Genomic DNA, 26,300 nt, shown 5'->3' on the forward strand with positions numbered 1-26,300 from the left:
AAACCCATTTAATCTATGGCAAAGAATATTACGTTTGGCATATGCTTAAATAAGAATGAGAGCTAAAAAGAAGCAAAACTCAGAATTTAAAAAGTTCAAATGGGACATTCAGGCAGAAGTTATAAAACACAAACCAAGCAGATTTTAAACCCACATGAGGAACAGGGATAGAGGCGTGCAATTTCTAAGAGGTGAACAAGCAGCTAAGTGATATTTTCATTTAATTGTCAAAATAATCTTGTGATACATAATGAAATTAAGACTCGTAAAATTTGGTATTTAACAAGAACTGGTCTTCAAACACTCTTTTCTCACTTTCTCAGCTGCTTCCTTAGCATCAGGCTTTTGCGTGAAGACAGAGTAAATCTGCATAACCCGCCATCTTAAAACACCCATACATACTCCCCCCAAATGGTCAACCTGAGGTGCTGAAGCATATGGTTTTTTTTGTTTGTTTGTTTTTGAGACAGTCTCGCTCTGTCATCCAGGCTGGAGTGCAGTGGTGTGATCTCAGCTCACTGCAAGCTCTGCCTCCCAGGTTTACACCATTGTCCTGCCTCAGCCTCCCAAGTAGCTGGGACTACAGGTGCCCACCATCGTGCCTGGCTAATTTTTTGTATTTTTAGTAAAGACAGGGTTTCACTGTGTTAGCCAGGATGGTCTGATCTCCTGACCTCGTGATCCACCCGTCTCGGGCTCCCAAAGTGCTGGGATTACAGGTGTGAGCCACCGCGCCCCGCCTATGTTTTTAAAAAATTATGTTTACCATTTACTTCCTGGAAAAGAAGGGCACAGCTAAATTTGTAGTGCTTTAGTCTTCTGTAGGAGTCTTAAAAGTGGTAAGTAGTATCATCCAATTCAGGAAAATATGTTCCCCTCAGAGATACACTTCAAGATGTGTTTTGTTTTTTGAGACCGAGTCTCGCTCTGTCGCCCAGGCGGGAGTGCAGTGGCGCGATCTCGGCTCACTGCAAGCTCCGCCTCCCGGGTTCACACCATTCTCCTGCCTCAGCCTCCCAAGTAGCTGGGACTACAGGTGCCCGCCACCATGCCCGGCTAATTTTTTGTATTTTAGTAGAGACGGGGTTTCACCATGTTAGCCAGGATGGTCTTGATCTCCTGACCTCATGATCCACCCGCCTCAGCCTCCCAAAGTGCTGGGATTACAGGCGTGAGCCACTGCACCCGGCTGAAGATTGTTTTTTTTTTTTTTTTTGAGACAGAGTTTCGCTCTTGTTGCTCAGGCTGGAGTGCAGTGGCATGATCTCGGCTCACTGCAGCCTCTGCCTCCCAGGTTCAAGCAATTCTCCTGCCTTAGCCTCCCGAGTAGCTGGGATTACAGGCGTCTGCCACCATGCCCAGCTAATTTTTTTTTGTATTTTTAGTAGAGATGGGGTTTCTCCATGTTGGCCAGGCTGGTCTTGAATTCCTGGCCTCAGGTGATCTGCCTGCCTCAGCTCCCCAAGGTGCTGGGATTACAGGTGTGTGCCACCGCACCTGGCCCACTTCAAGATTTTTCAGAGGAAGAGAGGGTGAGTAAGAATATTCTCTGGTATATGGCTGTCCATCACAGTACAAGCTACCTTTATAGGAAAAAAATGCTGGAGAAATCCCACCAGCAGGATGACATCCACGACTAAGGACACAGAGCAGCAGGGGTGCCCGAGCTTCCACACTGACCAGCTGTGTGATCGCAGGTAATTTCCCTCATTTCCCTATGCCTTAAAGTCCACATCTGTAAACCCCAGGCTAATGTCTACCTCTCCGCATGGTTTTAGAAGGAAAGATTTCACAAGAAGCATATTATAAATGCCTAATCATTCTTAACAGGTTAATCGCTTTTCTCCTCCTCCTCCTCACGCTCATAACCACAGTGCAGGCAAGGAGGCTGGTACCTAGCCTCTTGAGTACCTACTATGCGCCTGGCACTATGTTAGCTGCTAGGTCCTGTTGGGAAACAGAAAAACAGAGTGGCCATGCTTGAAAGACTTGGACATAAAGTGGGAGAACAATAAATCTTGATAAATCATTTTCAAGAAAATCCTTATTTACATCTAAACAAATAAGCAGGATAGTCTTACCTCATAGAAAAATTCTTCCTCTGCATTTGCAAACATTAACGCAGCTTTCTTTTTGTTGCTAGGTTTCTTTTTGGAATTGTTTTTTCCTGCTTCCATAAATGTCTTACTAATCAGAAGGTAAAAGTAGCACTTCCCACATGGCTTATTGGTTCTGTGTGCCTCCGCCAGTTCTTTCCTGCAAGGCACACACACAACGTTTGTTTACCTGCTGGGTCAAGTGAAATCCATCAACAAACCAGAGCATAGAAAACCTGGTGAGGCATCTTCAGTGGGTTCTGCTGTGATGCAGGCATTCAATCTGAACACTTAGTCTACAGGAATGATTTTTATTTACATAATCAGTTGCAATTTAGATTATGTACTACTTTTTATAATACTATGATACATCTCTCAGATTATGCTGATTTGTGGATATATAGCAACTAACAGATCATGAGTCTCAAATTCACTCAGTGTATCACTGCTCTGCCTGTGCAGAAGTTAAAAATATATACGAATCTGAATTTTTGAATTTTTTAAAGCAGCGAACATTTAACTGAAACACACAAAGGTATATAGCCACAACCAATGTCACTACAGCCTGTGACTACTACTACAGTCTCTAATTGCTAGAGTCTGGAACTAATTTCTGACATACTGCAGAACTGCATAAACACATACCCTAAATTCTAGCAATGGAATGGCAACAAAGCCTTAATGTTTCTTCTTTCTGAAAATTAAACATAGCCTTGTGCATCTGGATGCCCTTGAACAAAAGAAGAAACTCAGAACCGTCCTCTTCAGCTTTCCTTTTTTCTTTTTTTCATTTGGAGACAAAATCTCACTCTGTTGCCCAGGCTGTAGAGTACAATGGCACAATCTCAGCTCACTGCAACCTCTGCCTGCCAGGTTCACACGATTTTCGTGCCTAAGCCTCCCCAGTAGCTGGGATTACAGATCTGCACCACCATACCCAGCTAATTTTTTGTGGGTGTATTTTTAGTAGAATTGGGGTTTCGCCATGTTGGCCAGGCTGGTCTCAAACTCCTAGCCTCAAGTGATCTGCCAGCTTTGGCCTCCCAAAGTGTTGGAATTACAGATGTGAGCCACCACACCTGGCCTTTTTTTAAAAAAAAAAAAAAAGGGTCGTGCAATTTTGCCCAGGCTGGAGTGCAGTGGCTATTCACAGGCACAATCATAGTATACTGCAACTTGGAACTCCTGGCCTCAAGCATTCCCCCTGCCTCAGCCTCCTCAGAGCTGGGACTACAGGCATGCACTACTGCGCTTGGCTCACTTCAGCTTTAACAGGGCTAGGGGAAAGCAAATCACCCTCCTATAAAACCAAATAAATGTGAGCTCCAGCTGATCAGAAAAAAAAAACAAAAAAACCAAAAACCACTTAAGGCACCAGAAGCACAATCTGAGCTACAGCTGAGAGAGCAGGCAGCAGGAGATAAGCACCGAATCCCTAGGAAAAAACAGCAAACCTAAAGGTTTCCAGAGTAGAGTTGCATTCCTACAGCTATTTAAAGGAAAACCACAACGCAAGGGCTATGACCTCTGAGAAAGAATATTCTATAAAGAACCTGTCTAGGCCAAGTGCTGTGACTGACACCTGTAATCTCAACACTGGGAGGCCGAGGCGGGAAGATTGCTTTAGCCTAGGAGTTCAAGACCAGCTTGGGCAATGTAGCAAGACCCTGTCTCTACCGAAAAAAAAAAAAAAAATTAAATAGATAGAAATAAATAAGAAAATCTGCCTATATTTTGTCCTCTACTGCAAAGCACAGGCAATACAATTCTTAGTACACTCAGTTTGCTAGATTTCACAGTTACATTTGAAATATTTTTGTAAACTTAAAACTCCTGGATTAAAAAATAGAATAACAAAAACCCTGAAAAGCTAGCCACAGTATCAGGACTATGGTTTCATTAGTTATGAAACATATCAACAGAATTTGGGAACTTTACCAGTTTTGTTATTGTTGTAATTGTTCATTATTTTATTCATGTTGCAGAGAGCTATCTGTGAAGGTGAAAAACTTCAATCAAATGGGGATGAAAAGTCTATATGAAATTGTCTACTTATATATCACTTAAATCCTCAGTTTAAATTTCATGATTATTGTCACAAACTCTTCAAAAAGCCAGTTGTTAATAATGTATGCACTTCACAAGATGTTTCTTCCACTCCCCTCACACTCAACCCACTTAAACCAAGGACAGAACTCTTTCTATACCTACATATTCTACTTAAATGACATTTCTGAATCTATTTCAAAAAAAAGTACTGTTCAAAGATATTTTCCCAGAGTCTCTTACTGAAGCTGCTGGTACATGGGCAGAGCGATCTGTGGAGGGATATTAATGAATCTTTCACTTAGGAGAAGGCCCACAGGCTTGGTGGTGTCATTTAAAAACTTGTCCAGCTGTTCAACCATGCTCTTTTCACAGTTCTTCTCACAGAAGCTTAGAATCAACTCTTGAATTTGTTCAGCACACTGGGTACCCTAGAAAGCAAAGAGAAAGCTTGTTTCCTATTACAAGCCATCACATAGAGGAGAAAACCTGAAAGTAAAAGCTATCACTTTTCATCTTACAGCTAAGGGCAGTTTCCTGCCATAGCCTTAATGTCTTGTATGTCTTCAGTGTTGACTGCTTAAGCATTTCTCAAAAGTAAATACACTGGTTATTTACCATCCCATGTATCAGTGGTAAGAGAGTCGTAATTAACATTCAGACACACTGGAATGGCAACTCTAGTCCATCTCATAAAGATAGATGGAAGTAACTGGAAAGTTTATTTCAAAATGAAAGACTAAGTGTAGCCTGCATCTTATTCTGAGGAGGGTAAGCAGCTGGTTTACTTTTTATTACAACTCATCAGAGAATCAATAAAAAGAGATGAATCAAAACAAAATAAAATGTCAGTAAGTGCCCTCAACATTGAGGCAGCAAAGCCTGAGAATATCCCCACTACACAAGTAGCAAAGATAACAGCTGCAGAGACACAGCACAAACAGCTCCTGCATCAGTACCAACATCAAGACTGCAAAGCCAGATGATTCCCTAAACCATAGGGAGTGAACAACTTTAACTGGGTACAGACCCAACACCACCACCTTCATACTGAAAAAGGATTACAATAAGATTTCACAAGAGCAGTTATCCCTATAGTTAATATCATTGTTTAACATAAAAGACATTTTCACCATGCATTAAATAAAAGTGGTTTTGGCCTAAGAAATAACCATTCAGATGCCATCCAGTGAAACCAACCTTTCTTTCAGTTAAATTTAAAAGGCTTATGAAACCAAAAATCTCATCTTCATCCACATCATCATCGCTGTCTTCTGAAACATCCGTTTGCTATTTTAAAAGAAAAAATATTTAAATGTTATATTTAGTATAATACCAAGAGTATAATACCAAGTCTTGGGATGTAGGCCTCATTTATCTTTTCACTTTTCAAAAGCAAAACTTTGTTTTACCACCGCCATCTTAGAAAGCATTATATTTTAAATACAGTTTTACCACCATCATCTTGGAAAGCATTGTATCTTAAATACTGTGTGACCTTGTTCATTTAACTTTACCTCCCTTGACTCTGTTCCTCTTGTCAGATTCTGGACAGATTGAAATTTCTTTGTAGTAGATTCTTAAGTCATTTTCTTTTATCAGATTCTCAATATAATACAAATCCAGAAGAGATAAACCTCATGAAATAAAGCATTTTCATTTGTTTTCTGCACAATTTGGCTGGAGCCAAGCCTTGCTTCTCTGCTGGCCCACAGCATTGTTTCATCTAAAACTCATGAGTTTCCAGAACACTTGTCAGTCTTGACCATTAGTGAAGCTGGGCAATGCTTGAGGGCCACTTACACCCACCACATTGGCAAGAAAGAAGGGGAAAAAAGAGAACCCCCCTGCCCTTTGTTCTATGATCCTAGGGACTGGCTCCACTGAACACTCTGGGTAGTCCCTTTACTAAGAACAAGAAGTCTCTATCCTCAGGACACCTCAAGTGTCTCTGGAGAATCCCAAGAAGCCACAGTTACAACTGCAGAGCTATTGATGTGATTATCCATTTAAAGGGTGAATCCTGCCATTAGATAATAACCTCTTTCGAGAATAAAAATAACTGCCTCTCCTCCATATCCATTAGGTCTTCTAAGACACGAATCAGCTAGAGATCATATTTATTTGATGAAAGAGCAGGTGGTCTGCTTTTTCCCATTGCCCTAATAAAAGGAAGGCCCCATAGGTTTAATTTCTCATTTTCTTTATATTGAGTGCCATAAAGTTACTAATATTGTCAGAAGCCTTGAAAAGTGTACACTGTATTTAGTAACAAGTATGTTGGTGACCCTATCACTCAGTGTCCGACCTTTTAGTGGTGTAAAAGTCAGATAAGAGTGTCTAAAGAATGAATAGGAGGACAGGAAGTAGAAACCATGACTTAAGATTACTTTTCAAGAATTTTGGCTCTGAAGGTGATGTACTTAGAGTGGAACATTAGACTGAATGGAGCTTTTGTTTGTTGTGTTTTTCACAACAGGCTAGGGAACAGGTGCTAGGAACAGGAAAAAGACATCAACAGTGACAGCTACACATATGTAGCACATGTCAGTTGCCAGACACTGTACTAAGCAGTCAGCAATTCATTTTGTTTACCCATGCACTCTACAAGATCGGTGCTAGTACCATCCTCATTTTCAGAGACAGAAATGGAAACAGATTAAGGTACTGTGGCAGATTGTATCTTTCACAGATGGCCCCAATGGATCTCTTCTTGGACATGCTCTTCTGACAAAGTGCCCTAGATACTTTTCTCATGGAGTGGTGGGATCAATGTGCCCTCCCCCTAGGTAGAAATCGGTACCTGTAATGACTAAGCAAATGGTGGAAATGGCACTATATCACTTCTGCCTGCTTTTGGGCAGCTTGCTCTTGGAAGCAAACCAATGTGTGACGAGGCCCACGTGGAGAAGAACTAAGGCCCCTGGTCCAGAGTCCCAGCTAAGCTCCCGACAGACAATTAGGGCTAACTTGCCAGTCATGTGAGTAAGCCATCTTGAAAGGGAATCCTCCAGCCCCTAGTCAAGCCTCCTCAGCTAACATGATGGAGCAGGAGCACAGATGAGTTGTGCCCACTGAGCTCTGTCCAAACTGCAGATCCACGAGCCAAATAAATGACTATTGCTATTTTACGACACTAAGCTATGGGGTGGTTTGTTATACAAACAACGGATAACCCAAAGAACCACCAGATGATAAGCAGCAGAGCCAGGGTCCAAACCAGTCCTTATTTTGTTGAGCTTTCTACAACATCTATCTGATAAGGATGACCATCCCCTCCTCCTTCAAATGTTCTTTCTCGCCGTGTATGACATCACTGCACTATTGTTTCTTCTACTTCTCCTGTCATCCCTTTTAATCTCCTTTGCTGGCTCTGCCACTTATATTACTCATCCAAGTATTCTTGGTATTACTAATACGTGTCTGTCCCTTCCCTCCCTGTGCAATCTCAATCACTTCTAGGACTTCAGTAACATTTACGACCAACTCCCAAGTCGTCAGGGCTCCACCTGCTACCCGGTATCTCACAGGTAACTCAAACTCAAAATGTACAAATCCAAACTTACATTCCCCCTCCTAACCTGACCTTCCTCCATGCTTGTTACCCTGTTTGCTCGAGCTAGAAACCTGGAAGTCATCCTTGACTCCTTTTCCTCTCACTTTCAGACCCAATCAGGGACTAAACCTCATCATATTTCATCTCCCAAATATTTTCTAAATGAGCCCACTTCTCTCCCTCTCCATTGCCACCACCTGGACTACTGCATTTAATAAGCTTGGATTTCTGTAATGACTTCTGATCAGTCTCCCTTCCTCCAGTAATACTGTTTCCAATTTGAGCTACACAGAATAAAGAACTCTTTTTTTTTTTTTTTTTTCTCCAGATATAGGGTCTTGCTGTGTTGCCAGGATAGAATGCAGCGGCACAAAGCTCACCACGGCCTTCAACTTCTTGGCTCAAGAGATCCTCCTACCTCAGCCACCTGGGTAAAAAGACTACAGGCATGTGCCACTATGCCCGGCTAATTTTTTGTTATTTTTTGTAGAGACAGAGTATTGCTATATTGCCCAGGATGGTCTTGAACTCTTGGCCTCAAGCAATCCTCCCACCTTTGCTTCCCAAAGTGCTGGGATTACAAGCATGGTGATGCCCAGCATGAACAGAATAAAGAACTCATTTAATCAGAATAAACACAATTATCCTGCTTACCTTAATCACACTCCCAATATGGTTCTGTTGAATTAAGAGATCTGTTAGTTCTGCAGTGTTCACAGGAGCCTTTAGAAAAAGCTAAAAGGAGGAAAAAATTATTTTAAATTAAGATCAAAGCATGATTTCTAATAACTTCAAATCCTATATTCAAATACAAACAATGAAATTTCTGTGACTTAAGAAGATGATCTAGAAAAGCAATCCCAAGAGGGAAAGAAAAGCCCAGGAGAGTCAAAGAAGCTAAAGATTAGGAAACTTCAGAAAAGAAGCAGTCAGTGGTAATAGCAGTCAGTGGTAATATAGAAGTAATGGGGGAGAAAAAAGGGAGAAACGAGAGAGGATAAACATAAGGCCAAAGAATTTGGTGAAAAGGAAGGTAGAGCTATAAAGGTTAAAGAACCAAAGTCATATTATATGAGTAAAATAAGAAGCAGCAGCAAGCATCAATTTTATAGCACCAAACAGCATAGTTATATGACTGTTACATAAGAATTGTGAATTAAAAAAATAAATAAATAAAAAAATAACTCAACTAATTAGCAGATGAAAGGAAATAATTCTTCCTTCCAGGCAAGGTGGAGAGGATAGAAATGGAAATTCTAAAAAGATGAATTTGAGAGAGCCTGTATTGAATGACCTGAATTTTCTTTTCTTTTTTTTTAGAGACAGAGGCTCAGTCTGTTGCCCAGACTGGAGCTCAATGGTACATTCATAGCTGCAGCCTTGAGCTCCTAGACTCAAGTAATCCTCCAGCCTCAGCCTCCTGGGGAGTTAGGACTAAAGGTGTGTGCTACCACAGTTGGCTAATTTTTTATTTTTTTGTAGAGACAGGTTCTCATTATGTTGCCCAGGCTGGTCTCAAACTCCTGAGCTCAAGCGATCCTCTCACCTCGGCCTTCCAAAATGCTGAGATTATAGGCATGAGGCATGAACCATTGCACCCGACCCCTGATTTTTCTTAGAAGAGGAAATTTATGCATAATAAATAAAAGACAATACCTGCTGCAGTAATTTCTTAATTCCGTCATAATCATTATCTGATAGGGAATAAGCTTCAAATTCAATATTCACTTCCTGTAAATAACAAACAAAATAGTTGTTACCAGAAAAACTACAAACATCTAGACTTTGAAATAGGCAAACATTGCCAAGATTGCCATCTGTAGAGAATACAAAGCACCTTCACACTATTTCTTCAGGTGACACAAAAGCCTGAGAAAACAAAACACTCAGAGTAACCTAGTTTAAATGCTGAGAAAGTCCGGTTCAAATAAACCAGACATGGCAGCCACAAAGGAGAAATTATTTTCCTGATTGCAAAAAGGGTGGGCAAAAATCAAAATCACTTCAAAAGTCCCTGGAATTGCCTACAGCTTGACTTAGCCCATGAATTTGAGGTTACACTTCATTTGCTTAGCAAATATTTATTAAGTACCAATCCAGGTACCAAGCACTGTGCCAGACACTCAAGATGAAAAGGTTAGTAAGGCAGATACAAATGATCCTGCTCTCGTGCAGCTTACGATTTAGGAAGGAATATAGACATTAAGGAAATATTCGTGGAAATAAATGTAAGTGCTATAAAACAAAGGTACTCAGTGCTGTAACAACTTAAAAAATAAGTCAGTCAGGAAAGCCTTCCTTGAAGTGACACTTGAGCAAGGAACCGAGAAACAGCAAAGAGAGTTCCTGGTACAGGAAACAGCAGAAACTAAGGCCCTAAGGCAGATGGAAATATGATGAGTACAAGGGACTAGAAGAATGAATGTGTAGCTGGGCTCCCTGATCTCTGTCTGCAAGACAACAGAATCTAGGAGAAGATGGCACTAAAATGCCAAAAACAAAACCTAGTTGCTTTTAAACACTAACAAGATCAGTCCTTGAGGACCCTAAATCATACCTTGATAAGTGACACAATGAACCTAGGGCTCTGATGAAATAATATATCTAGAGGCACTTCAGGTTTTAACGGTTTCGGAATTTAGGTCTTAGCTGAGGGACATCACAGAGGAAATCAGACCTCCTTTTACCTTGCCACCCTGACTATGTATATATTTAAGGCTTCCTTAATTGTAAACGTGCAAGGCCTGGAATTGCTTAGAGCAATTCCAGCTCCAATTTGAACTCTTTAAATCCAGCTTTGCAGACTTCAAATGCTAACTTAGCCAGATTATGTGAGCAGCAAAACACAAGGGGTCGGGTGGGAGTGTTCCAAACAGGATCAAACTAAACCAAATAACAAACTCATTATTCAGGACTTAAACTTATTCCTTAGATATAAATACATTCTGTAAATAATGCTCAACTAGTGTTTTTTTCTTTGTCTAGATAGACGTCTGGGACCTCTGTCCCAGACTATTGTGGCACCACCAGGGAAATGGGCAGCAAATGGATTATCTGTCCAACACCCTTTTCCTGGGTATGGGCTCATCTCCACATGGCTACAGCAGGAACAGTCATGTTTGTAGAAAAGAGCCCTGTCCCTTATTCCCAGGTGATTTAGAATTAAGACTGTGGTGGTGTGATAGATTTCCCATGTTAACACAAGAAGCATTGATTTCTATAATCCAAAAGTAATAAAACAGCCAGTCAAAGTTCTAAGTGAAAAATAGTGAGATGGCATTCAAGGCATAGAGCCAAGGTAAAGATTTGTAAGGGAATATTGATCACATACCCACATGTCACCCCTAATCCTGCATCCATGCTTCTCTCCATGCTCCCCTCCATGCTCATCATGACTCATGATTACCTCTTTGATTTTATTTCCTATCACTCTCTCTTCCTTATTCTGATCCAACCATCCAGGCTGCCTTTCTGTCCCTCAATTGTGAGGACTCTTGATTTTCTTGTAAATGAACTAGAAAGCCAATGCAGCATTCTGAGCAGAGGTGTGAGATCAGACCTATAAGATCTCTCTGACTGTAAGTGGAGCATAGACTGATTGTAGGGAAACAAAAATGGAGAAAAGCAGGCCGGTTAAAAGCTGTTATATTAAATAGTAGTCCAGGCAAGAGATGATGGAGGTGTGGACTACGATGGTCTCAGAATCGGTGCTGAGAAATGTCTGGATAACAGGATTTACTAATGGACTGGACATAGGATGAGGAAAGGGAGGAATTAAAGTTAAGCCCCAGGTTTTGGGTTACAGCAGCTGGTGACTTTAGGGGCCATTTATAGAAATGGTGACAGTTAAGAGAGGCGCATGAGTTATTATACAAATTCTGCTTTGGACAAGTTAAGGCTGAGGTATCTATTTAAACATTCAGTAGTCTGAAGGATCATTCAGTCCTAATTGTTTATTAACAAATAATAAGTACCTATATTGCCAGGCACTACGGTAGAACCTATTCTGAAGAAAGGAACCCAGTTCTATGAGCCTATGAAGCCAAAGATTTACCCATGTCTTGAGTCTGCTGCCCCAGGAGCCAGAAAATACAGCCTAGCTGAGATCTGAAGAAGGAAGAGGAAACTCTGCAGGATGAAGAAGAGCATTTGAAAAGGCTTCTACGGTAGAACCCGGCAGGAGCCTTCAAGAAACTGAGGGCCCCTGTGAGTGCCGCCTGCAGAGTGAAGAGGAGGACAGCTGCTGCCCCGAGGGGAGACGGTCCCCTCTGCGAGCCCGGGGGTGGCCGATTCAGGATCTGAAGCTTCAGCCTGAGAACTAAAGAGGGCGAGAAGAACACACCTGTTGTGGCAGGCGTTTTCGGGGGGGAAGTGGGTTGGGAGGTTAACCGGACCGGAGTAGGCCTTTAAAAAATAACTACTATGGCTGCAGTGTGTTAAAGACCGAGGAGAAACCTGAGAAAGAACTTATCTCCAGTTTCTCCTCACAGACCCTCAGGGTCAGGGAAGACCCTACACTATTTTTACACAGCCTGGGCTTGCCATAAAGTTTTTCTCAAGTATAAACCAGCTAGGGAAGCGTGTCCTTCTCACCTCGTCAATGACCTCGTCCTCTTCATCCTCTTCCTCGTCACTGTCGTCATCGTCTTCGTCCTCATCCTCGACTTCATCTTCCTCTTCGTCGTCGCGCTGGACTGAGGGGTCCCGCGGCTGCGGAACCCCACTTTCCACGGCCCGCCGCTTGGACCTGGACGCCATGTTGCCGCTCACACTGCGCTTGCGCAGCTTCCCCTTGCCTGACCTTCCGGACCAGCCCATATTAGCCAAGTGGGTGAGGGACTACGAAGAAGCTCGGCGCTGAGTGCACGTCAACTCCAATGTCCCTGCCGGATTCCGCAGCCATGACTCCTTACAGTCACGTCCAGCTTGCGGTCCTATCTTGCTTTTTTCTTCCGCTCTCCACCCTCCCTCACTCCTCCCAAAGCTTCCCCTCCCCTTCCCGTAGTGGTTCAACCCATCTAACCTCTGTCCTCACTCCGTGGCCTGGATGTCTGTGCGCTTGTGCGAGCGCCTAGCTGTGCGCGCGGCCACCCACGCGACCCCAGGCTGAGGTGCTTGGTCCTGGGGCCTGGCGCGGGTGGCCGCCGCGGCCCCTCAGGCTGCGTGGGAAGGGGGCCGCTCCCCCGGTTGTCATTGCTCCTGCAGCCTCAGCAGCCTCTTCGCTGGGACTGCCCGACACCGCCCCCCGATTGGGTGCCCGCTGTGTGCCAGGCCCGGTGCTGGGCACGGTCCCGTCTCTTAGCCCAGTCGGGCCTCCCCAGCCCCGCGAGGTAGGTGTCGCCGCCCGCGGTACCGGTACAGACGCTGAGGCCCGCGGGCGTGCAGGGGACCGGCCCAGGGCGGTGTGTGACACAGCGGGGCCAGGGCCCCCAGGCCGCTGCGGACCTGGTCCTGCCCAGGCGGGGAGGTCCGCGGCCCCTACGGCTGCGCCGGTGACGGAAGGCGCCTGCCCAGCCTACCCTCGCCGAGCTTCTGGAGCGCATTTCTTGACCTAAAAGTTTTTTTAAAGCAGGCACCGCAATTAAAAATGCTTCGGCGCGGGGGGCCGGGGGGGGCGCGTGGGGGCCTTGCCAGGTGGCTCACGCCTGTAATCCCAGCACTTAGGGAGGTCGAGGCAGGTGGATCACCAGAGGTCGGGAGTTCGAGACCAGCCTGGCCAACATGGCGAAACCTCATCACTACTAAAAATACAAAAATTAGCCAGGCGTGGTGGCGGACACCTGTAATCCCAGCACTTTGGGAGGCCGAGATGGGTGGATCACTTGAGGTCAGGAGTTCGACCAGCCTGCCCAATATGACGAAACACCGTCTCTACTAAAAATACAAAAACTAGCCAGGTGTGGTGGCACGCACCTGTAGTCCCAGCTACTCAAGAGGCTGAGGCAGGAGAATCGCGTGAACCCAGGAGACGGAGACTGCAGTGAGCCGAGATCGTGCCACTGCACTCTACGCTCCAGCCTGGGCGACAGAGGGAGACTCCATCTAAAAAAAAACAAAATGCTTCGGGACCAGTGGGGTAGTCTAGGTTAAAGACCCGAGCCTATTTTGAGAGAAGAGTGGAGGGGACTGCGGCCCACTACAGAGTGCGTGCGCCTGTGCTGCCAGCCCCTGTGGCAGGTGGGGATGAGGCCCGGGCCGGCCAGGTCTTCCTATTGCTAGAGAAGCGGGGTTCATCAGCTTTCTAGGAATAACATCTACGGTTCTCCATTGATTTTTCTTTGTAAAATGAGGGGGGTGGGTTGGGTATGTTTGATTCTAGGAATGGAGTGAGCTGCCCTAACAGGCTGCTTCTGTTTAAGCAGGGTAACATCTGATAAATCAGTGCTCCTTCATCAGTAGGAGACGGCGTGCCCTAAAGGTCCCAGGAGCCCAGATTGCCCATAATCGTGTTCTATGAGTTCCGTCTTTCCTGGGAGTCTCTTGTCTACCTGGCCATGTCATGGATATTGAAGTAATACTTAACACATCAGCACTCCACATCTGATGGGGCAGCTTGAAATGGCTCCTTTGGGTCGCACAACTGCAAAAACATGTTCCTGCAATGGAGAAGAGAGGAAGCTGTCAAAAAAGACCTATCAAAAGGCTAAGATTAGAAAAAAGACTCAGAAAGACCATGCGAACATATCAATAGAGTTGCACTGAGATATGGCCAATTTTTTTTTTCCTGTTTCTTTATACTTTTTTATGGTGGTAAAAGATACATAACATACATTTTACCATCTTAACTATTTTTAAAGATACAGTTAAGTGGCATTAAGTGCATTCACATTGTGCAACCATCACCACCACCATCCATTGGCAGAACTCTTTTCATCTTGCAAAATTGAAACTCCGTAATTAAACAGCTCCCTTATTCTCCCTCCATGACCTTTCCACTTTCCATCTTTATTAATTTGACTATTCTAGAAACCTCACGTAAGTGGAGTAACACAGTATTCTTCCTTTTGTGACTATTTCATTTAGCATGATGTCTTCACAGTTTATCCCATGCTGTAGCATGCATTAGGATTTCCTTCCTTGTTAAGGCTGAATAATATTCCATTGCATGTATAGACCACATTCTGTTTATCTACTTATCTGTTGGTAAACACTTTGGTTACTTCTACATTTTAGCTATTGTAAATAATGTTGCTATGAACATGAGTATCAAATATCTCTTCAAGTCCCTGCTTTCAATTCTTTGGGGTGTAAATGTAGGAATGGAATTGCTAGATCATATGGTAATTCTATGTTTATTTTTTTGAGGAACTATACTTTTTTGTAGTTTGCAAATCTTTCACAGTAAACATGGATCACTTTTGTAAGACAAGTAGGGGCAAAAGCCTTACTTTATGCCTCAGATTAGTTCCCAATGTTGAGCTCACGGTCAGAGTGTGAATTAGAATAGCGAATGTGAAAGTAAATACAGTGCTGACCCCAGGGAACTGAACTCAGCAGGTACTAGCTAGATTGCTTACCACTCATTCAGTGTTCATCTTTAGCTCAGAATTTATCTTAATGAGGCAGAGGGATGGTAGCAAGTGGTTAGGAGAATAAGCATGGGCTTCAGACCAGGATCCAAATTCCATCCCTGCCACTTACTGTGCTGTGTGACCTGGGACAAGTTACTCAAACCTCTCAGGGACTTGGTTTCACCTCCTGCAAATAAGGCTAATACCACCTACCTTGCAGGTTTAAGTGAGGATTACAATCTTGCATGTAAAATGCTTAGCCCAGCGTGATAGTTACTTTTATGTGTTATCTTGACTGGATCACGGATGCCCAGATATCTGGTTAAACATTATTTCTTGGTGTGTCTGTGAAGTTGTTTTCAGAAAAGATGAGCATTTGAATGGATAGACTGAGTAAAGTGCATTGCCCTCCCCAGAGTGGGTGGGCAGCATCCAATCTGTTGAGGGCCTAAATAGAGCAAAAAGCGAAGAAAGGAAGAATGTGTCCTGTCTCCTCCTGACAGCTTGATGTGGGATATCTTCTGCCCTTGATGCTCCTGGTGCTGAGGCCTTCAGACTCAGGCTGGAACCTGCACCCTTGGCTCTCAGGCCTTCAGGCTACACCACCAGCCTTCCTGCTTACAAGTCTCCAGCTTGCAGACAGCAGATCATGGGACTTCTCAGCCTCCATAACTGCATGAGCTAATACCTTATAACAAATCCCTTTCTAGATGTAAATATATGCCATTGGTTCTGTTTCCCTGAAGAACTCTGACTAATACACCCAGTAATTAACATGAGTAAATGCTCAGTAAAAGAGTGGCTGTTGTTATTGCTGATACTCAGAACACCATGACATAGAAAGTATGGGTTTGAGGTTTGATTCTTTCTTACCAGTAAAGTGCCCTTATTCCAGTCATTTTTTTTCTTTCTTTTTCATCAATGATTGATGAACATAAGTATGAGGGTAAAATGGCAGAGCAAGCATTAGACTGTAAATCTAGAGACAGGTTGAGCCCTCTTTTTACCAGTACCGAGGTGAGTTTCGTGCTGGAAGCTTCAGGAGCAGCCTCAGTCCTGCCGGGGCTTCTCCCGCCTTTTTCCCCCTCAATGGGAAATAACAGGTTTTATTATTTTCGTTGGAAAAAAAGGCAGAGGAAACCCCGGACGCTGCACGGTTTTTAGGCCCTAGCCTCACCAGTCTCACAAGCCTCCTATCAAGGAGGGCCATATAGTGCCTCTGATCTGCTTGATGCAGACCCTAGGGTCCTTCCCACTCCCATGAGCCACCCACCAGAGTGAGCTAAGAAATCAACTGGCAGAGAGCAGAGTCACGTATGGCCAAGAGGAATTGTTCTGGGGGTTGATTAGTAAGAAGAGAGGGAGGAGAAGAAAAACTGCACAGGGATCAGATGCCTCCAGCAGAAGAAAGCAAGGCATAGAGATCTCTTACCATCTGAGTCACGTGGCACCAAATACGTTACCAGTGGCAAATCAGTAGGCATCTGCAGCAATCTCAATTCTTGTCTCTTCAGAAGAAAATTCAACTGGGGGCATAAGGCAGAAAAAGTGACCGAGGCAAGCTTCAGAACAGGAGTGGAAGTTCATTTTAAAAAACTTTAGGCTGGGTGCAGTGGCTCACACCTGTAATCTCAGCACTTTGGGAAGCCAAGGCGGGCGGATCACGAGGTCAAGAGGTGGAGAACATCCTGGCCAACATGCTGAAACCCCATCTCTAGTAAAATACAAAAATTAGCTAGGCGTGGTGGCACATGCCTGTAGTCCCAGCTACTCGGGAGGCTGAGGCAGGAGAATCGCTTGAACCCGGGAGGCGGAGGTTGCAGTGAGCTGAGATCACACCACTGCACTCCAGCCTGGGCGACAGAGCAAGACTCCATCTCAAACAACAACAACAACAACTAACTTTAGAACAGGAAAGAAAGTAGAGTATGCTTGGGAGAGACCTAAGCAGGCAACTTGAAGGACAAGTGCTGCGTTTTTCTTTAAGGAAAAGTAATCATTCTCTCTGTTTCAAAGATGCTGGGTAAATTTGAAATTGTTGTTTTCCCACAAGGTGAACAAATAATGAGCATCTACTACAGGAAAGAAAGTGCTTCAAAAAAGCCAACAATGGAGAGGTTCACAGCCCCTTTCCAACATACAGGAATCTGAAACTGAGACTGAGGCAAAAGCGGCCTAGACTGGAACCCAGACCCTGGCCCTCCTGTGCAAACACCTTCTACTCCACCAAGCCTCTTCCTAAAGCCCAAGGTGGCGATGTGTTAACCTATCTGTGCATGCTTCTCAATTGATTTCTTTCCCAATCAGCCTGATAATATGTGACTCTAGCACAGCAAAGAATCATCAACAAGAGAACCTTTTAATTTTATATTATTATTATTATTATTATCATTGAGACAGGATCTTTCTCTGTCACCCAGGCTGGAGTGCAGTGGCACGATTATAGCTCACGGCAACCTTGAACTCCTGGGCTCCAGTGATTCTCCTGCCTCAGCCTCCTGAGTAGTTAGGACTACAGGGATGCGCCACTATTCCCAGCTCCTTGTTAACAATTTTTAAAATTTTTTGTAGAAATGGGGTCTCGCTATGTTGTCCAGGCTGGTCTCGGACTCCTGCTCTCAAGCAATCCTCCTGCCTCAGCCTGCCAAAGTGCTGAGATTACCAGGCACGAACCAGTGTCCTGGCCTGGTTTTACATTAGAAATGCTTTCAGTGTTTGGGAATGATTGTATATAGGATTAAAAAAGAAGAGAAATGCTTTCAGTGATGTCAGACAAAGGATAAGGGTAGTAGTTGGGTTTTTATTTGCAACACATCTCAGGGAACCTCTTTATTATCCAGAAGCCTAAACTTCATGCCAGCATCAGTTTTATTACCTAAGAGAACCACAGATTAGAACCCAGGATAAATATTTTTTCTGTTTACAATGGGTAGATTGATTTTGCTTTGGGGTGTTTGCATAACTAAACTAAGCACTTTGTACTACAGTGATACTTTATATTTTTATACCTCTATTTTTCTCAAACATTTTTGTATTGAAAGTGTATGTGAGGCATAATATAGCGTAGGGGGTTAAGAGCACAGACTTTGGAGCCAGACTGGCTGGGTGTGAATCCCAGCTCTGCCACCTAGCAATTCTGAGACTTTGGATGAGTGTCATCCTCTGTACACCTCAGCTTCTTCCTAAGCCTTGTAGGTGGACTTAATGCATGTGAAGCTCTTAGAATAGTGCCTGGGAGGCAGTAAGTGCTCAATGGATCTGTTTGCTGTTCTTACCTTCTTTGAGTCACTCAGCAACCCTAAGGCTTGGTAGGGCAGAGGTTGTTCCCATTTAACATGGGAAAAAACAAGATCACACCATGGTTAAGTCATAAAGCTGAGACCAGAGCCCAGGTCCGTTGGCCCTTAGTCCTGTGCTTATTCTGTGACACCATACTTCCTTCCTTACATTATCACCTTAGAGAAGGGAGAAGGTAAAAGGGCAAGCAGAAATGAGGAAAAGAGAGGATAAATACATTTATAAGGCTGGGTGCGGTGGCTCACGCCTGTAATCCCAGCATTTTGGGAGGCCGAGGCAGGTAGATCGCCTGAGCTCAGGAGTTCGAGACTAGCTTGGGCAACATGGTGAAACCCTGCCTCTAAAAAAAAAAAAAAATACATCTGTAAACAAGAAGCTTCCCGTTGCTATTAAGATGAGCCACATTCCCTAATATGACCCAACAAAACCCAGCAGACTTGGCCCTGCCTGCCTTGCTGCCATCCCTCACCACTCTGCCCTGTGCTCACCAGCCGCTTGGACTTCTCGTTTCTCAGGTGAACCGACCTCAGCATCTACAGTGCACCAGCCCCCGTTCAGGCTTCAGGTGCACTTCCACGAGGAAGCCTCTTACTTCTGTGTTAAGTAGGATATAGATTCGGCCACTCCAGCAGAGATCCAAATGAACAATGGCTGAAACAGGATAGGACTTGACTTTTCGCTGATGCAAAAGTCCTGGCTGGAGTAGTAGCTCTGTCATACAAAGGGGTCTGTGCTCCTTCTGTCTTGTTCCATCATCCCTAGGTTGTCCTCCGAGTATGAAGGGGCTGGCCACCCCATCCACATTCCAGCCAGAAAGAGGGAGGGGAGGGGAGGGACCAGCATTTCCTTCTAAGTGCGGGACTCACAAGTTTTGCCCATCACTTCACCTTGCATCCTGTTGTCAGAACATCGTCACCTCGTGACATCTAACTACACATTGTTATTTTTGGCAACCATTGCCCGGTTAATGAGCGATACCATTTCTATGAGGAGAAGGGAAGCGTAGATGTTTAGGGGCAACTGGCAATCTATACCACACCTCCCAGTCCCAATAAGATGTACCAGTTATGAATCTTGAATATTCTTTCATAAGTCTTACTGCATTATGACTATGTTTTTGCCGATTTATAAAGTACCTATTTGACCTTCCTGTAAATATAATGATGTAGGGACCATATTAGATGCCTACTGCCTAGTACAGTTACTGTTCTAGAAAGATGTGATTTACTGATAGGATTAAACTGGACAAACCAAAAAAAGTTTAGGTAGGATTCAAAGAAGAAAGACACTTCTTTTCAGCCTGGTCCCAACCATTTCAAACTAGGCCGTAGACAAATGGTTTTGCCTGGAATTATGTCGGCAAATCCTGATAACTGCAATATGACGCCTTGATCCAGTCACTTTTACCTTGCCTTTGCTCAAGCCAGCACCCCCGCCACAACTCTGATTCAGTCACTGATGCCTTTCAGCTAATCTGCTATGCCCTATGGGGTCCGTGTCCTTCCTTGCCTCAGAAGTCGTGGTGTTTCTGAAGTGTAGATCCCGTCACTGCAATCCTGTCTTCAACCTTGTAGTGGGGTCCTTTTTCTCATGAAATCTGAAGCTTACCTTGTCCATCACACTTGAGCCACACCTACCCTTCTCTCCTAGGGATACCCAGGCCCCTTTCTGACCCTTGAATATTTTCTCCTCACTGCTGCTGTCATTCAGATCATATATGCCAAAATGACGAAATGTCAGCTCCCCAGAGGTCTCCCTGGACAGGTAACTAGTTATCAGCACCCCAGTCACTCTACCAGATCACCTCATAGCACTTACTAGTGCTGAAATTATTACACACAGCCCCAGTAAATAATGCAGACCTAATTTACCTGAGGGGGATTCCAGGCTTGGGATTTGGCGTCACTGCCTGAGAACTATATAGAAACATTTGTGAGAGGCTGGCTCCTGGTATTTCAAAGCATTACAAAAACATTCTTTGCAAATGTGGGGATAATGTGGGGATCTGTATCTCAGAGGCTAGATCCATGGCGGAACATGGTATGGGGCCGAGGAGAGCCCTGTGGCCACAGGATTGCCTGCTTCCAAGCATCATGTGTTTGCTTTTTAATCCCCACACTAATTGCTTGCTTTGTGTGCCACAAGAGGATTTATGCCTTAGACGAAAATGCCAAGTTCTCCCTGGCATTCAGTGACATACGGATTCCTGGAGCTGCCAAATTATAAGGTGAATTAGAGTTCAATCAAAGAACAAGAACCAGTAAGGCTGGGCGCCGTGGCTCACGCCTGTAATCCCAGCACTTTGGGATGCCAAGGTGGGCGGATCACAAGGTCAGGAGAGTGAGACCATCCTGGCTAACATGGTGAAACCTCATCTCTACTAAAAATACAAAAAATTAACCGGACGTGGTGGCGGGCGCCTATAGTCCCAGCTACTTGGGAGGCTGAGGCAGGAGAATGGCGTGAACCCGGGAGGCGGAGGTTGCAGTGAGCCAAGATCACGCCACTGCACTCCAGCCTGGGTGACAGAGCGAGACTCCATCTCTGTGATTGCAAGGAACTGGCCTGTGCAACTGTGGGTGCTGGCAAGTCTGAATCCACAGTGCAAGCCAACAAGGAGGGCAGGCCTGCAGGAAGGGCAGGTGGGGAGTCGCACAGGCTGGAATTTCTTCCTCAGGTCTGCTCTTATTAATGCCTTTGGACTGACTGAATCAGGCCTACCTGGGTTATCTAGGATAATCTCCCTTACTTAAAGCCAGTTGATGTATCTTATCTCTAAAATACCTTCACAGCAACACCTAGAGTAGTGTTTGGAAAAACTGAGCACTAGAGCCTAGTCAAGGTGACACAAAAGTGACCACTGCAGAAGGGTAGGCTCCTAATTTCTATGTGAGACACATTTTAAGTAACTTTAGGAAGTGATAGGAACCATACTGCCCATTCCCCCAAACCCCCAGTCTCTCTAGCTAACACCTTGATAACAGCAATATTAAAACTTGATTTCATAATCATTATATTTGTTCACCAGGTTTGGTGCTTAGATACAAAGCAGTTAATTTTGAGCCAATTTTCCTAAAATGTTCCATAAATAATATAATACTCCAGAAATATGTTCAGTAGTAATTTATAAGTAATGGCACCCAGAATTGGCACATTTCTGCTTCAAACAATGTAGTCTGTTGACTCTTAGCAACCACTGCATAATATTTATTAAGTAACTGGCGGGTCTAATGCTATTTATGGAATGATAATCTACATCTCAAGCAGATTTATTCTGCAGTTTCTCAACAGCATTTATTGGTTGGTTGGTTGGTTGGTTGGTTGGTTGGTTGGTTTAGAGACAGGGTCTCACTCTGTCACCCAGGCTGGACTACAGTGGTAGGATCACAGCTCACTGCAACTTCCTCCTCCCAGGCTCAAGTGATCCTTCCAAGGAGCTGGAACTATAGATACATGCCACCAGGCCCGGCTAATTTTTTAATTTTTTGTAGAGATAGGGCCCGGCTAATTTTTTAATTTTTTGTAGAGATAGGGCCTGGCTAATTTTTTAATTTTTTGTAGAGATAGGGTCTCACCATAGTGCCCAGGCTGGGCTCAAACGATCTGCCCACCTCAGCCTCCCGAAGTGCTAGAATTACAGGCATGAACCACTGTGCCTGGCCAGCGTTTGGGATGATTATAATGTGCCCCCGCCCCCGACCCCAATACAAGAGGAATATAGTTTTCATTGTAAAAAAAAAAAATTTGTGTAATACTGAAAGAGGTAAAGAAGAAAGTAATCATTGTAACCTACCACTCAGAAATAATTGCTATTAATATTTTGGTGCATATCCTTTCATTTATATATGAAAATCTATAAAATCATACTGTTTACGTAATTCTGAATCTTGCTTTTTTCTTAACATTATTTTGTGATTAAATAATTCATGTAATTATTTGTGAATATTTTAATGATTTCATAGATCTGTAACATGATTTACTTAACCATTCTCTGATGGTTGGATCTTTACATTCTTTCCAGTTATTTGTAATTCTAAAGAATTCTAGTGTGAGCATCTTTATGTTAATCTTTGGACACATTTATGAGTGTTGCTTTAGTATTCTTAGAAGTGCAATTACAGGGAGAAAGAGAATGAAGTATATAATGCTTTTGATGTCAACAAATCGTTTTCCAGGTTGTTAGACTCTCTTATGATACTTGACAACATTTAGAAAACATCATTTAATAAGTAGAATCGTCAATATAATTATTTCCTAAAGTGCCTATGAGCTACTTAGCATATTTATCTTGAAATGGAAAAGCTATTTATCTCCTTAAAACATATGATATCCATTTCTCTGTTTGTTGTTGATACAACCCTAAATTTGCATCAGTTCTCTTTCCGGAACTATAAACGTTTGGCATAGGACACTTGGCTTTCACTAATGGCTTTCATCTGTCTTTCCAAGTGATATCAACTGCTAACATGCTCTTTCTTGGCCTTATCAGTGACAGGGGTCTTCAGAAAGAACAAGCCCATTAGCGCTAAGTCATGGTGTAGGAGGGATAGGTCTCTTCAACAAGCATTTGATTGCCTTCTTCTTGTGTGCCGTCCCCATCGGAAATTGCTTAGGAAGAGTCTTTGAGATCTGATTAAGATCTGTTTCCTTGCTCTGTCACAGCGCCCTGTAAGGACTGCCAGGCAATAATGAAGGTTCTTTTACTGAAGGATGGGAAGGAAGACGACTGTGGCCAGGATCCGTACATCAGGGTAAGTGGCCTGAGACTCCTTATCCCATAGTGTCCTTTCTACGGAGTCAAGGGGCCTGGAGCAGGCAGGGGTGGGGTCTGCAAAACCTCAGAGGAACTGACGCAGAATAAATTGTTAATGTTTCCTTATTTTAAAAACAGCCAATCCAGAACTATATTCTTTCATTTGCAGGAATTAGGATTATATGGACTTGAAGCCACTTTGATCCCTGTTTTATCATTTGAGTTTTTGTCTCTTCCCAGTTTCTCTGAGAAGGTAAGGCCTGTTGTGACTGAGCACCATGTTAGTGTTTGATTTCTTCCTTGCCAGCTGAAGCCAGAGTGGGACTGTTTTACTGTCTCCTTATTTTATTCCCAAACTTTAAAACAAGGCAACATAACCTCACCTGGCTCCAGGAGGCTGCTGCTGTTGGGAGGCTCTGACTGAGCCTCTATCAGCCTCTCCAGAAAGCCACCCAGACTCAGAGATTGGGGCCCAGGAGAGCAGGTCATGGTGAGAGCAGCAAACCTGCATTGCTCTCAGCAGTCCTAGAATGCTTTCACTCATCCTCTCATTTAATCTACCCCTCACCCCCAACTTCTGCAAAGCAGGCCAGGGAGGTGGTATTTTCCCATTTTAGAGATTGGGGTCTCAAATTAGGCAACTCAGCTAAGACCTCTAGCAAGTAAGAGACAGGGCTGGGACTCAAACCCAGGGCTTCTGCCCACAACTTCAGTTCTTCTTCCAGTGAGGAGTGATAAAAATTGCAGGAGACAAGTCCAGTAAAGCCTTCCAAATGCTTCAGAGTGAAAATTCCGTGCCCACAGCTTCAGTGAAGTCAGATGTATACAGCAGCCTAGTGCCTGGCTCAGAGTAAATATTCAGTAGATGATATCACCATTATCCTCTTTGAAAATCAGGGCTTCAGCATTGATATCACCCCCTGAATATTCCCATTTTTATTACAGATTCGGATCAAGTATTCCCCCACTACCTGCACCCTACTCTAATCCCAGGCTGCGTCAGGCTTCCCCTCTGTGCTGCAGTGCACTTATCACCCTGTGTTTCACTTGTCTCTGCCCTAGACTGTGAGCTTCCTGGGGGAAATACTGGGAATAAGGAATTCACCTGTGTATCCTAAAAGTCCTAGAGTAAATAGTTCCAGGCACATAGTAAGCACTCAGTAAGTTTTGGGGGGATGGGTGGAAGAAATTAGTTTGCCTACTACTATTGTGAAGCGTTTGGAATTCTGAGTCTCAGCTCCTTGGAAGATGTTGAACATAGCCATCGTATAAAATGCCTTTATTGCTTTTTGGTGTGCAGCTTTCTCATCCTGAAGATTACGGGGGACTCATTTTTACCAGCCCCAGAGCAGTGGAAGCAGCAGAGTTATGTCTGGAGAAAAACAATAAAACTGAAGGTGAGGGTGGGTCTGCTGTGGATTCCCCTGGACACTTATTTACTCTTATTTCTCCTGCTAGGAGACTAAATTCCAGAAGCAGCTGCACTTCTAAGAGAAGTGAGTGCTTAGTGGTATCAGGTCACAGACTCTGCCTTGGGAAATAGGAGACAGGGCTGTCTCCTAAACTCCCAGACAGATGACCCTGAGGGGGACTTTCGCCTGTCTATTCGTTGTTCACCTCCTAGGGACTGATATATCGCCTTAGAAGGTATCAGGCACCAGCTTCTTCCTCTGAAAATAGGATAAATACTACTTTCCTGAAATAGAGATGATGAAAAAAATCTAACTATGAGAAAATGGTCAGTGCCACCATGTCAGGCACTTAGTGACCCAGTCATCTCTTTGACTTGTCTTCCCACCTCCATCCCTCACTATCAGAACAGTATGAAAATGGCAGTGCCCGTTAACAGAACCCTGGATTTCAGCCTGAGCAAACACCTTATTAATAAATGCAATTGAATAGCTTCCTAGCTAACATTTATGGAGTGCCTGTTGTATGTCAGACCCTGTGTAATGAATACTTCACATTCATTACCCCACTTAACCCTAGATAACAATCCAGAGGCACACATTGCTATGATCTTATGTCTTATGTTACCATTGAGAAAACTGAGGCTGGGATAGTAAGCACAGAACAAGTCAGTGTAGAGCCAGGCTTCACACTTGGGCCACCCACCTCCACAGTTACACTGATGATCAGAGGCAGCAGGCAGAGTGGTTATGCAAGGGCTTTGGAGTGAGTTAGGCCTGGGTTTGTGCAGCTATTTGGACCTTAATGACTTCCTTGACCTCTCATCATGGGATTACTACTAATAGTAATGGGATTATCTACTACTAGTAGACTATTAGTTAGGTAGAACTTACTGAATGCTCACTCTGCGAGACGCTGTCCTGAATACTTTTTCCTGTGAGATAGATACGCTTAGTATTTTCACTTGGCAGATGAGGAGCCTGAAGAACAAAGGGTATGGAACTTTCCAGGCCCCAACAATGTGTAAAGCACAAGTGCAGGATTCAAGCTGCAGAGTCTGAGTCCCGAAGGAAAGCATCCAGGACATTACCTGGAGCAGAGTGGGCATGAAGTAAGTGACAGTATGGAGTAAGTGACAGTATGGAGTAAGTGATGGTGGTGAGTTCTGGTTATTCTGTCTCCACATTTAACCAGGCTTCGTTGTAGCCTAAACATCCCACCTTCTTGGTGATTTCATACACACGTTCACCTCCTGTTGAAAAGAAAGTCTGAGAACCTAAGAAACTCAGAGCCAGCCAGGTGCAGTGGCTTATGCCTGTAATCCCAGCACTTTGGGAGGCCAAGGTGGGCAGATCACTTGAGGTCAGGAGTTCTAGACCAGCCTGGCCAACATGGCGAAAACCTGTCTCTACCAAAACATACAAAAATTAGCTGGGCATGGTGGCACATGCCTGGAGTCCCAGCTACTCAGGAGGGTGAGGCACGAGAACCACTTGAACTCAGGCAGCAGAGGTTGTATGAGCCGTGATTGTGCCGTTATACTCTAGATGGGGAAGCATGTGTACTCTTTCCCAGTGGTGCTCTGGGTGCTTTTTCTTGCAGTTGTATTTTTTCCTTTTGTGTGTGTTTTG

General features: G+C 44.0%; 2 protein-coding genes across 9 annotated transcripts in view; one reads left to right on the forward strand and one right to left on the reverse strand.

Annotated features, from left to right (window-relative positions):
- The window catches only part of BCCIP (BRCA2 and CDKN1A interacting protein), a 29,964-nt gene extending 17,473 nt beyond the window's left edge, over window positions 1-12,491 (reverse strand). For 4 of the 5 annotated variants that reach the window (XM_030805573.1, XM_030805564.1, XM_030805560.1 and 1 more), the window contains exons 1-6: window positions 12,292-12,491; window positions 9,355-9,429; window positions 8,353-8,433; window positions 5,343-5,432; window positions 4,386-4,573; window positions 2,082-2,256 (exon numbers count right to left, since the gene is read on the reverse strand). In XM_030805573.1, the coding sequence (XP_030661433.1) occupies window positions 2,082-2,256; window positions 4,386-4,573; window positions 5,343-5,432; window positions 8,353-8,433; window positions 9,355-9,429; window positions 12,292-12,456 (774 nt within the window). In that variant the 5' untranslated portion in view covers window positions 12,457-12,491. Of the gene's footprint in view, window positions 1-996; window positions 1,004-2,081; window positions 2,257-4,385; window positions 4,574-5,342; window positions 5,433-8,352; window positions 8,434-9,354; window positions 9,430-12,291 lie in introns of all 5 variants that reach the window. The other variant, XM_003277778.3, reaches the window with a different exon arrangement.
- A 58-nt stretch (window positions 12,492-12,549) lies between these two features.
- UROS (uroporphyrinogen III synthase) overlaps window positions 12,550-26,300 on the forward strand; it is a 38,664-nt gene continuing 24,913 nt past the window's right edge. The window contains exons 1-5 of one of the 4 annotated variants that reach the window (XM_030805598.1): window positions 12,707-13,028; window positions 14,061-14,151; window positions 23,169-23,257; window positions 23,429-23,512; window positions 24,560-24,656. In XM_030805598.1, coding sequence (XP_030661458.1) covers window positions 23,195-23,257; window positions 23,429-23,512; window positions 24,560-24,656 — 244 coding nt within the window. In that variant the 5' untranslated portion in view covers window positions 12,707-13,028; window positions 14,061-14,151; window positions 23,169-23,194. Of the gene's footprint in view, window positions 13,029-14,060; window positions 14,152-23,168; window positions 23,258-23,428; window positions 23,513-24,559; window positions 24,657-26,300 lie in introns of all 4 variants that reach the window. The other 3 variants (XM_030805613.1, XM_030805607.1, XM_030805588.1) reach the window with 3 other exon arrangements.

The sequence above is a fragment of the Nomascus leucogenys genome, chromosome 3 (genome assembly GCF_006542625.1).
Source record: "Nomascus leucogenys isolate Asia chromosome 3, Asia_NLE_v1, whole genome shotgun sequence".
NCBI lineage: Eukaryota > Metazoa > Chordata > Mammalia > Primates > Hylobatidae > Nomascus > Nomascus leucogenys.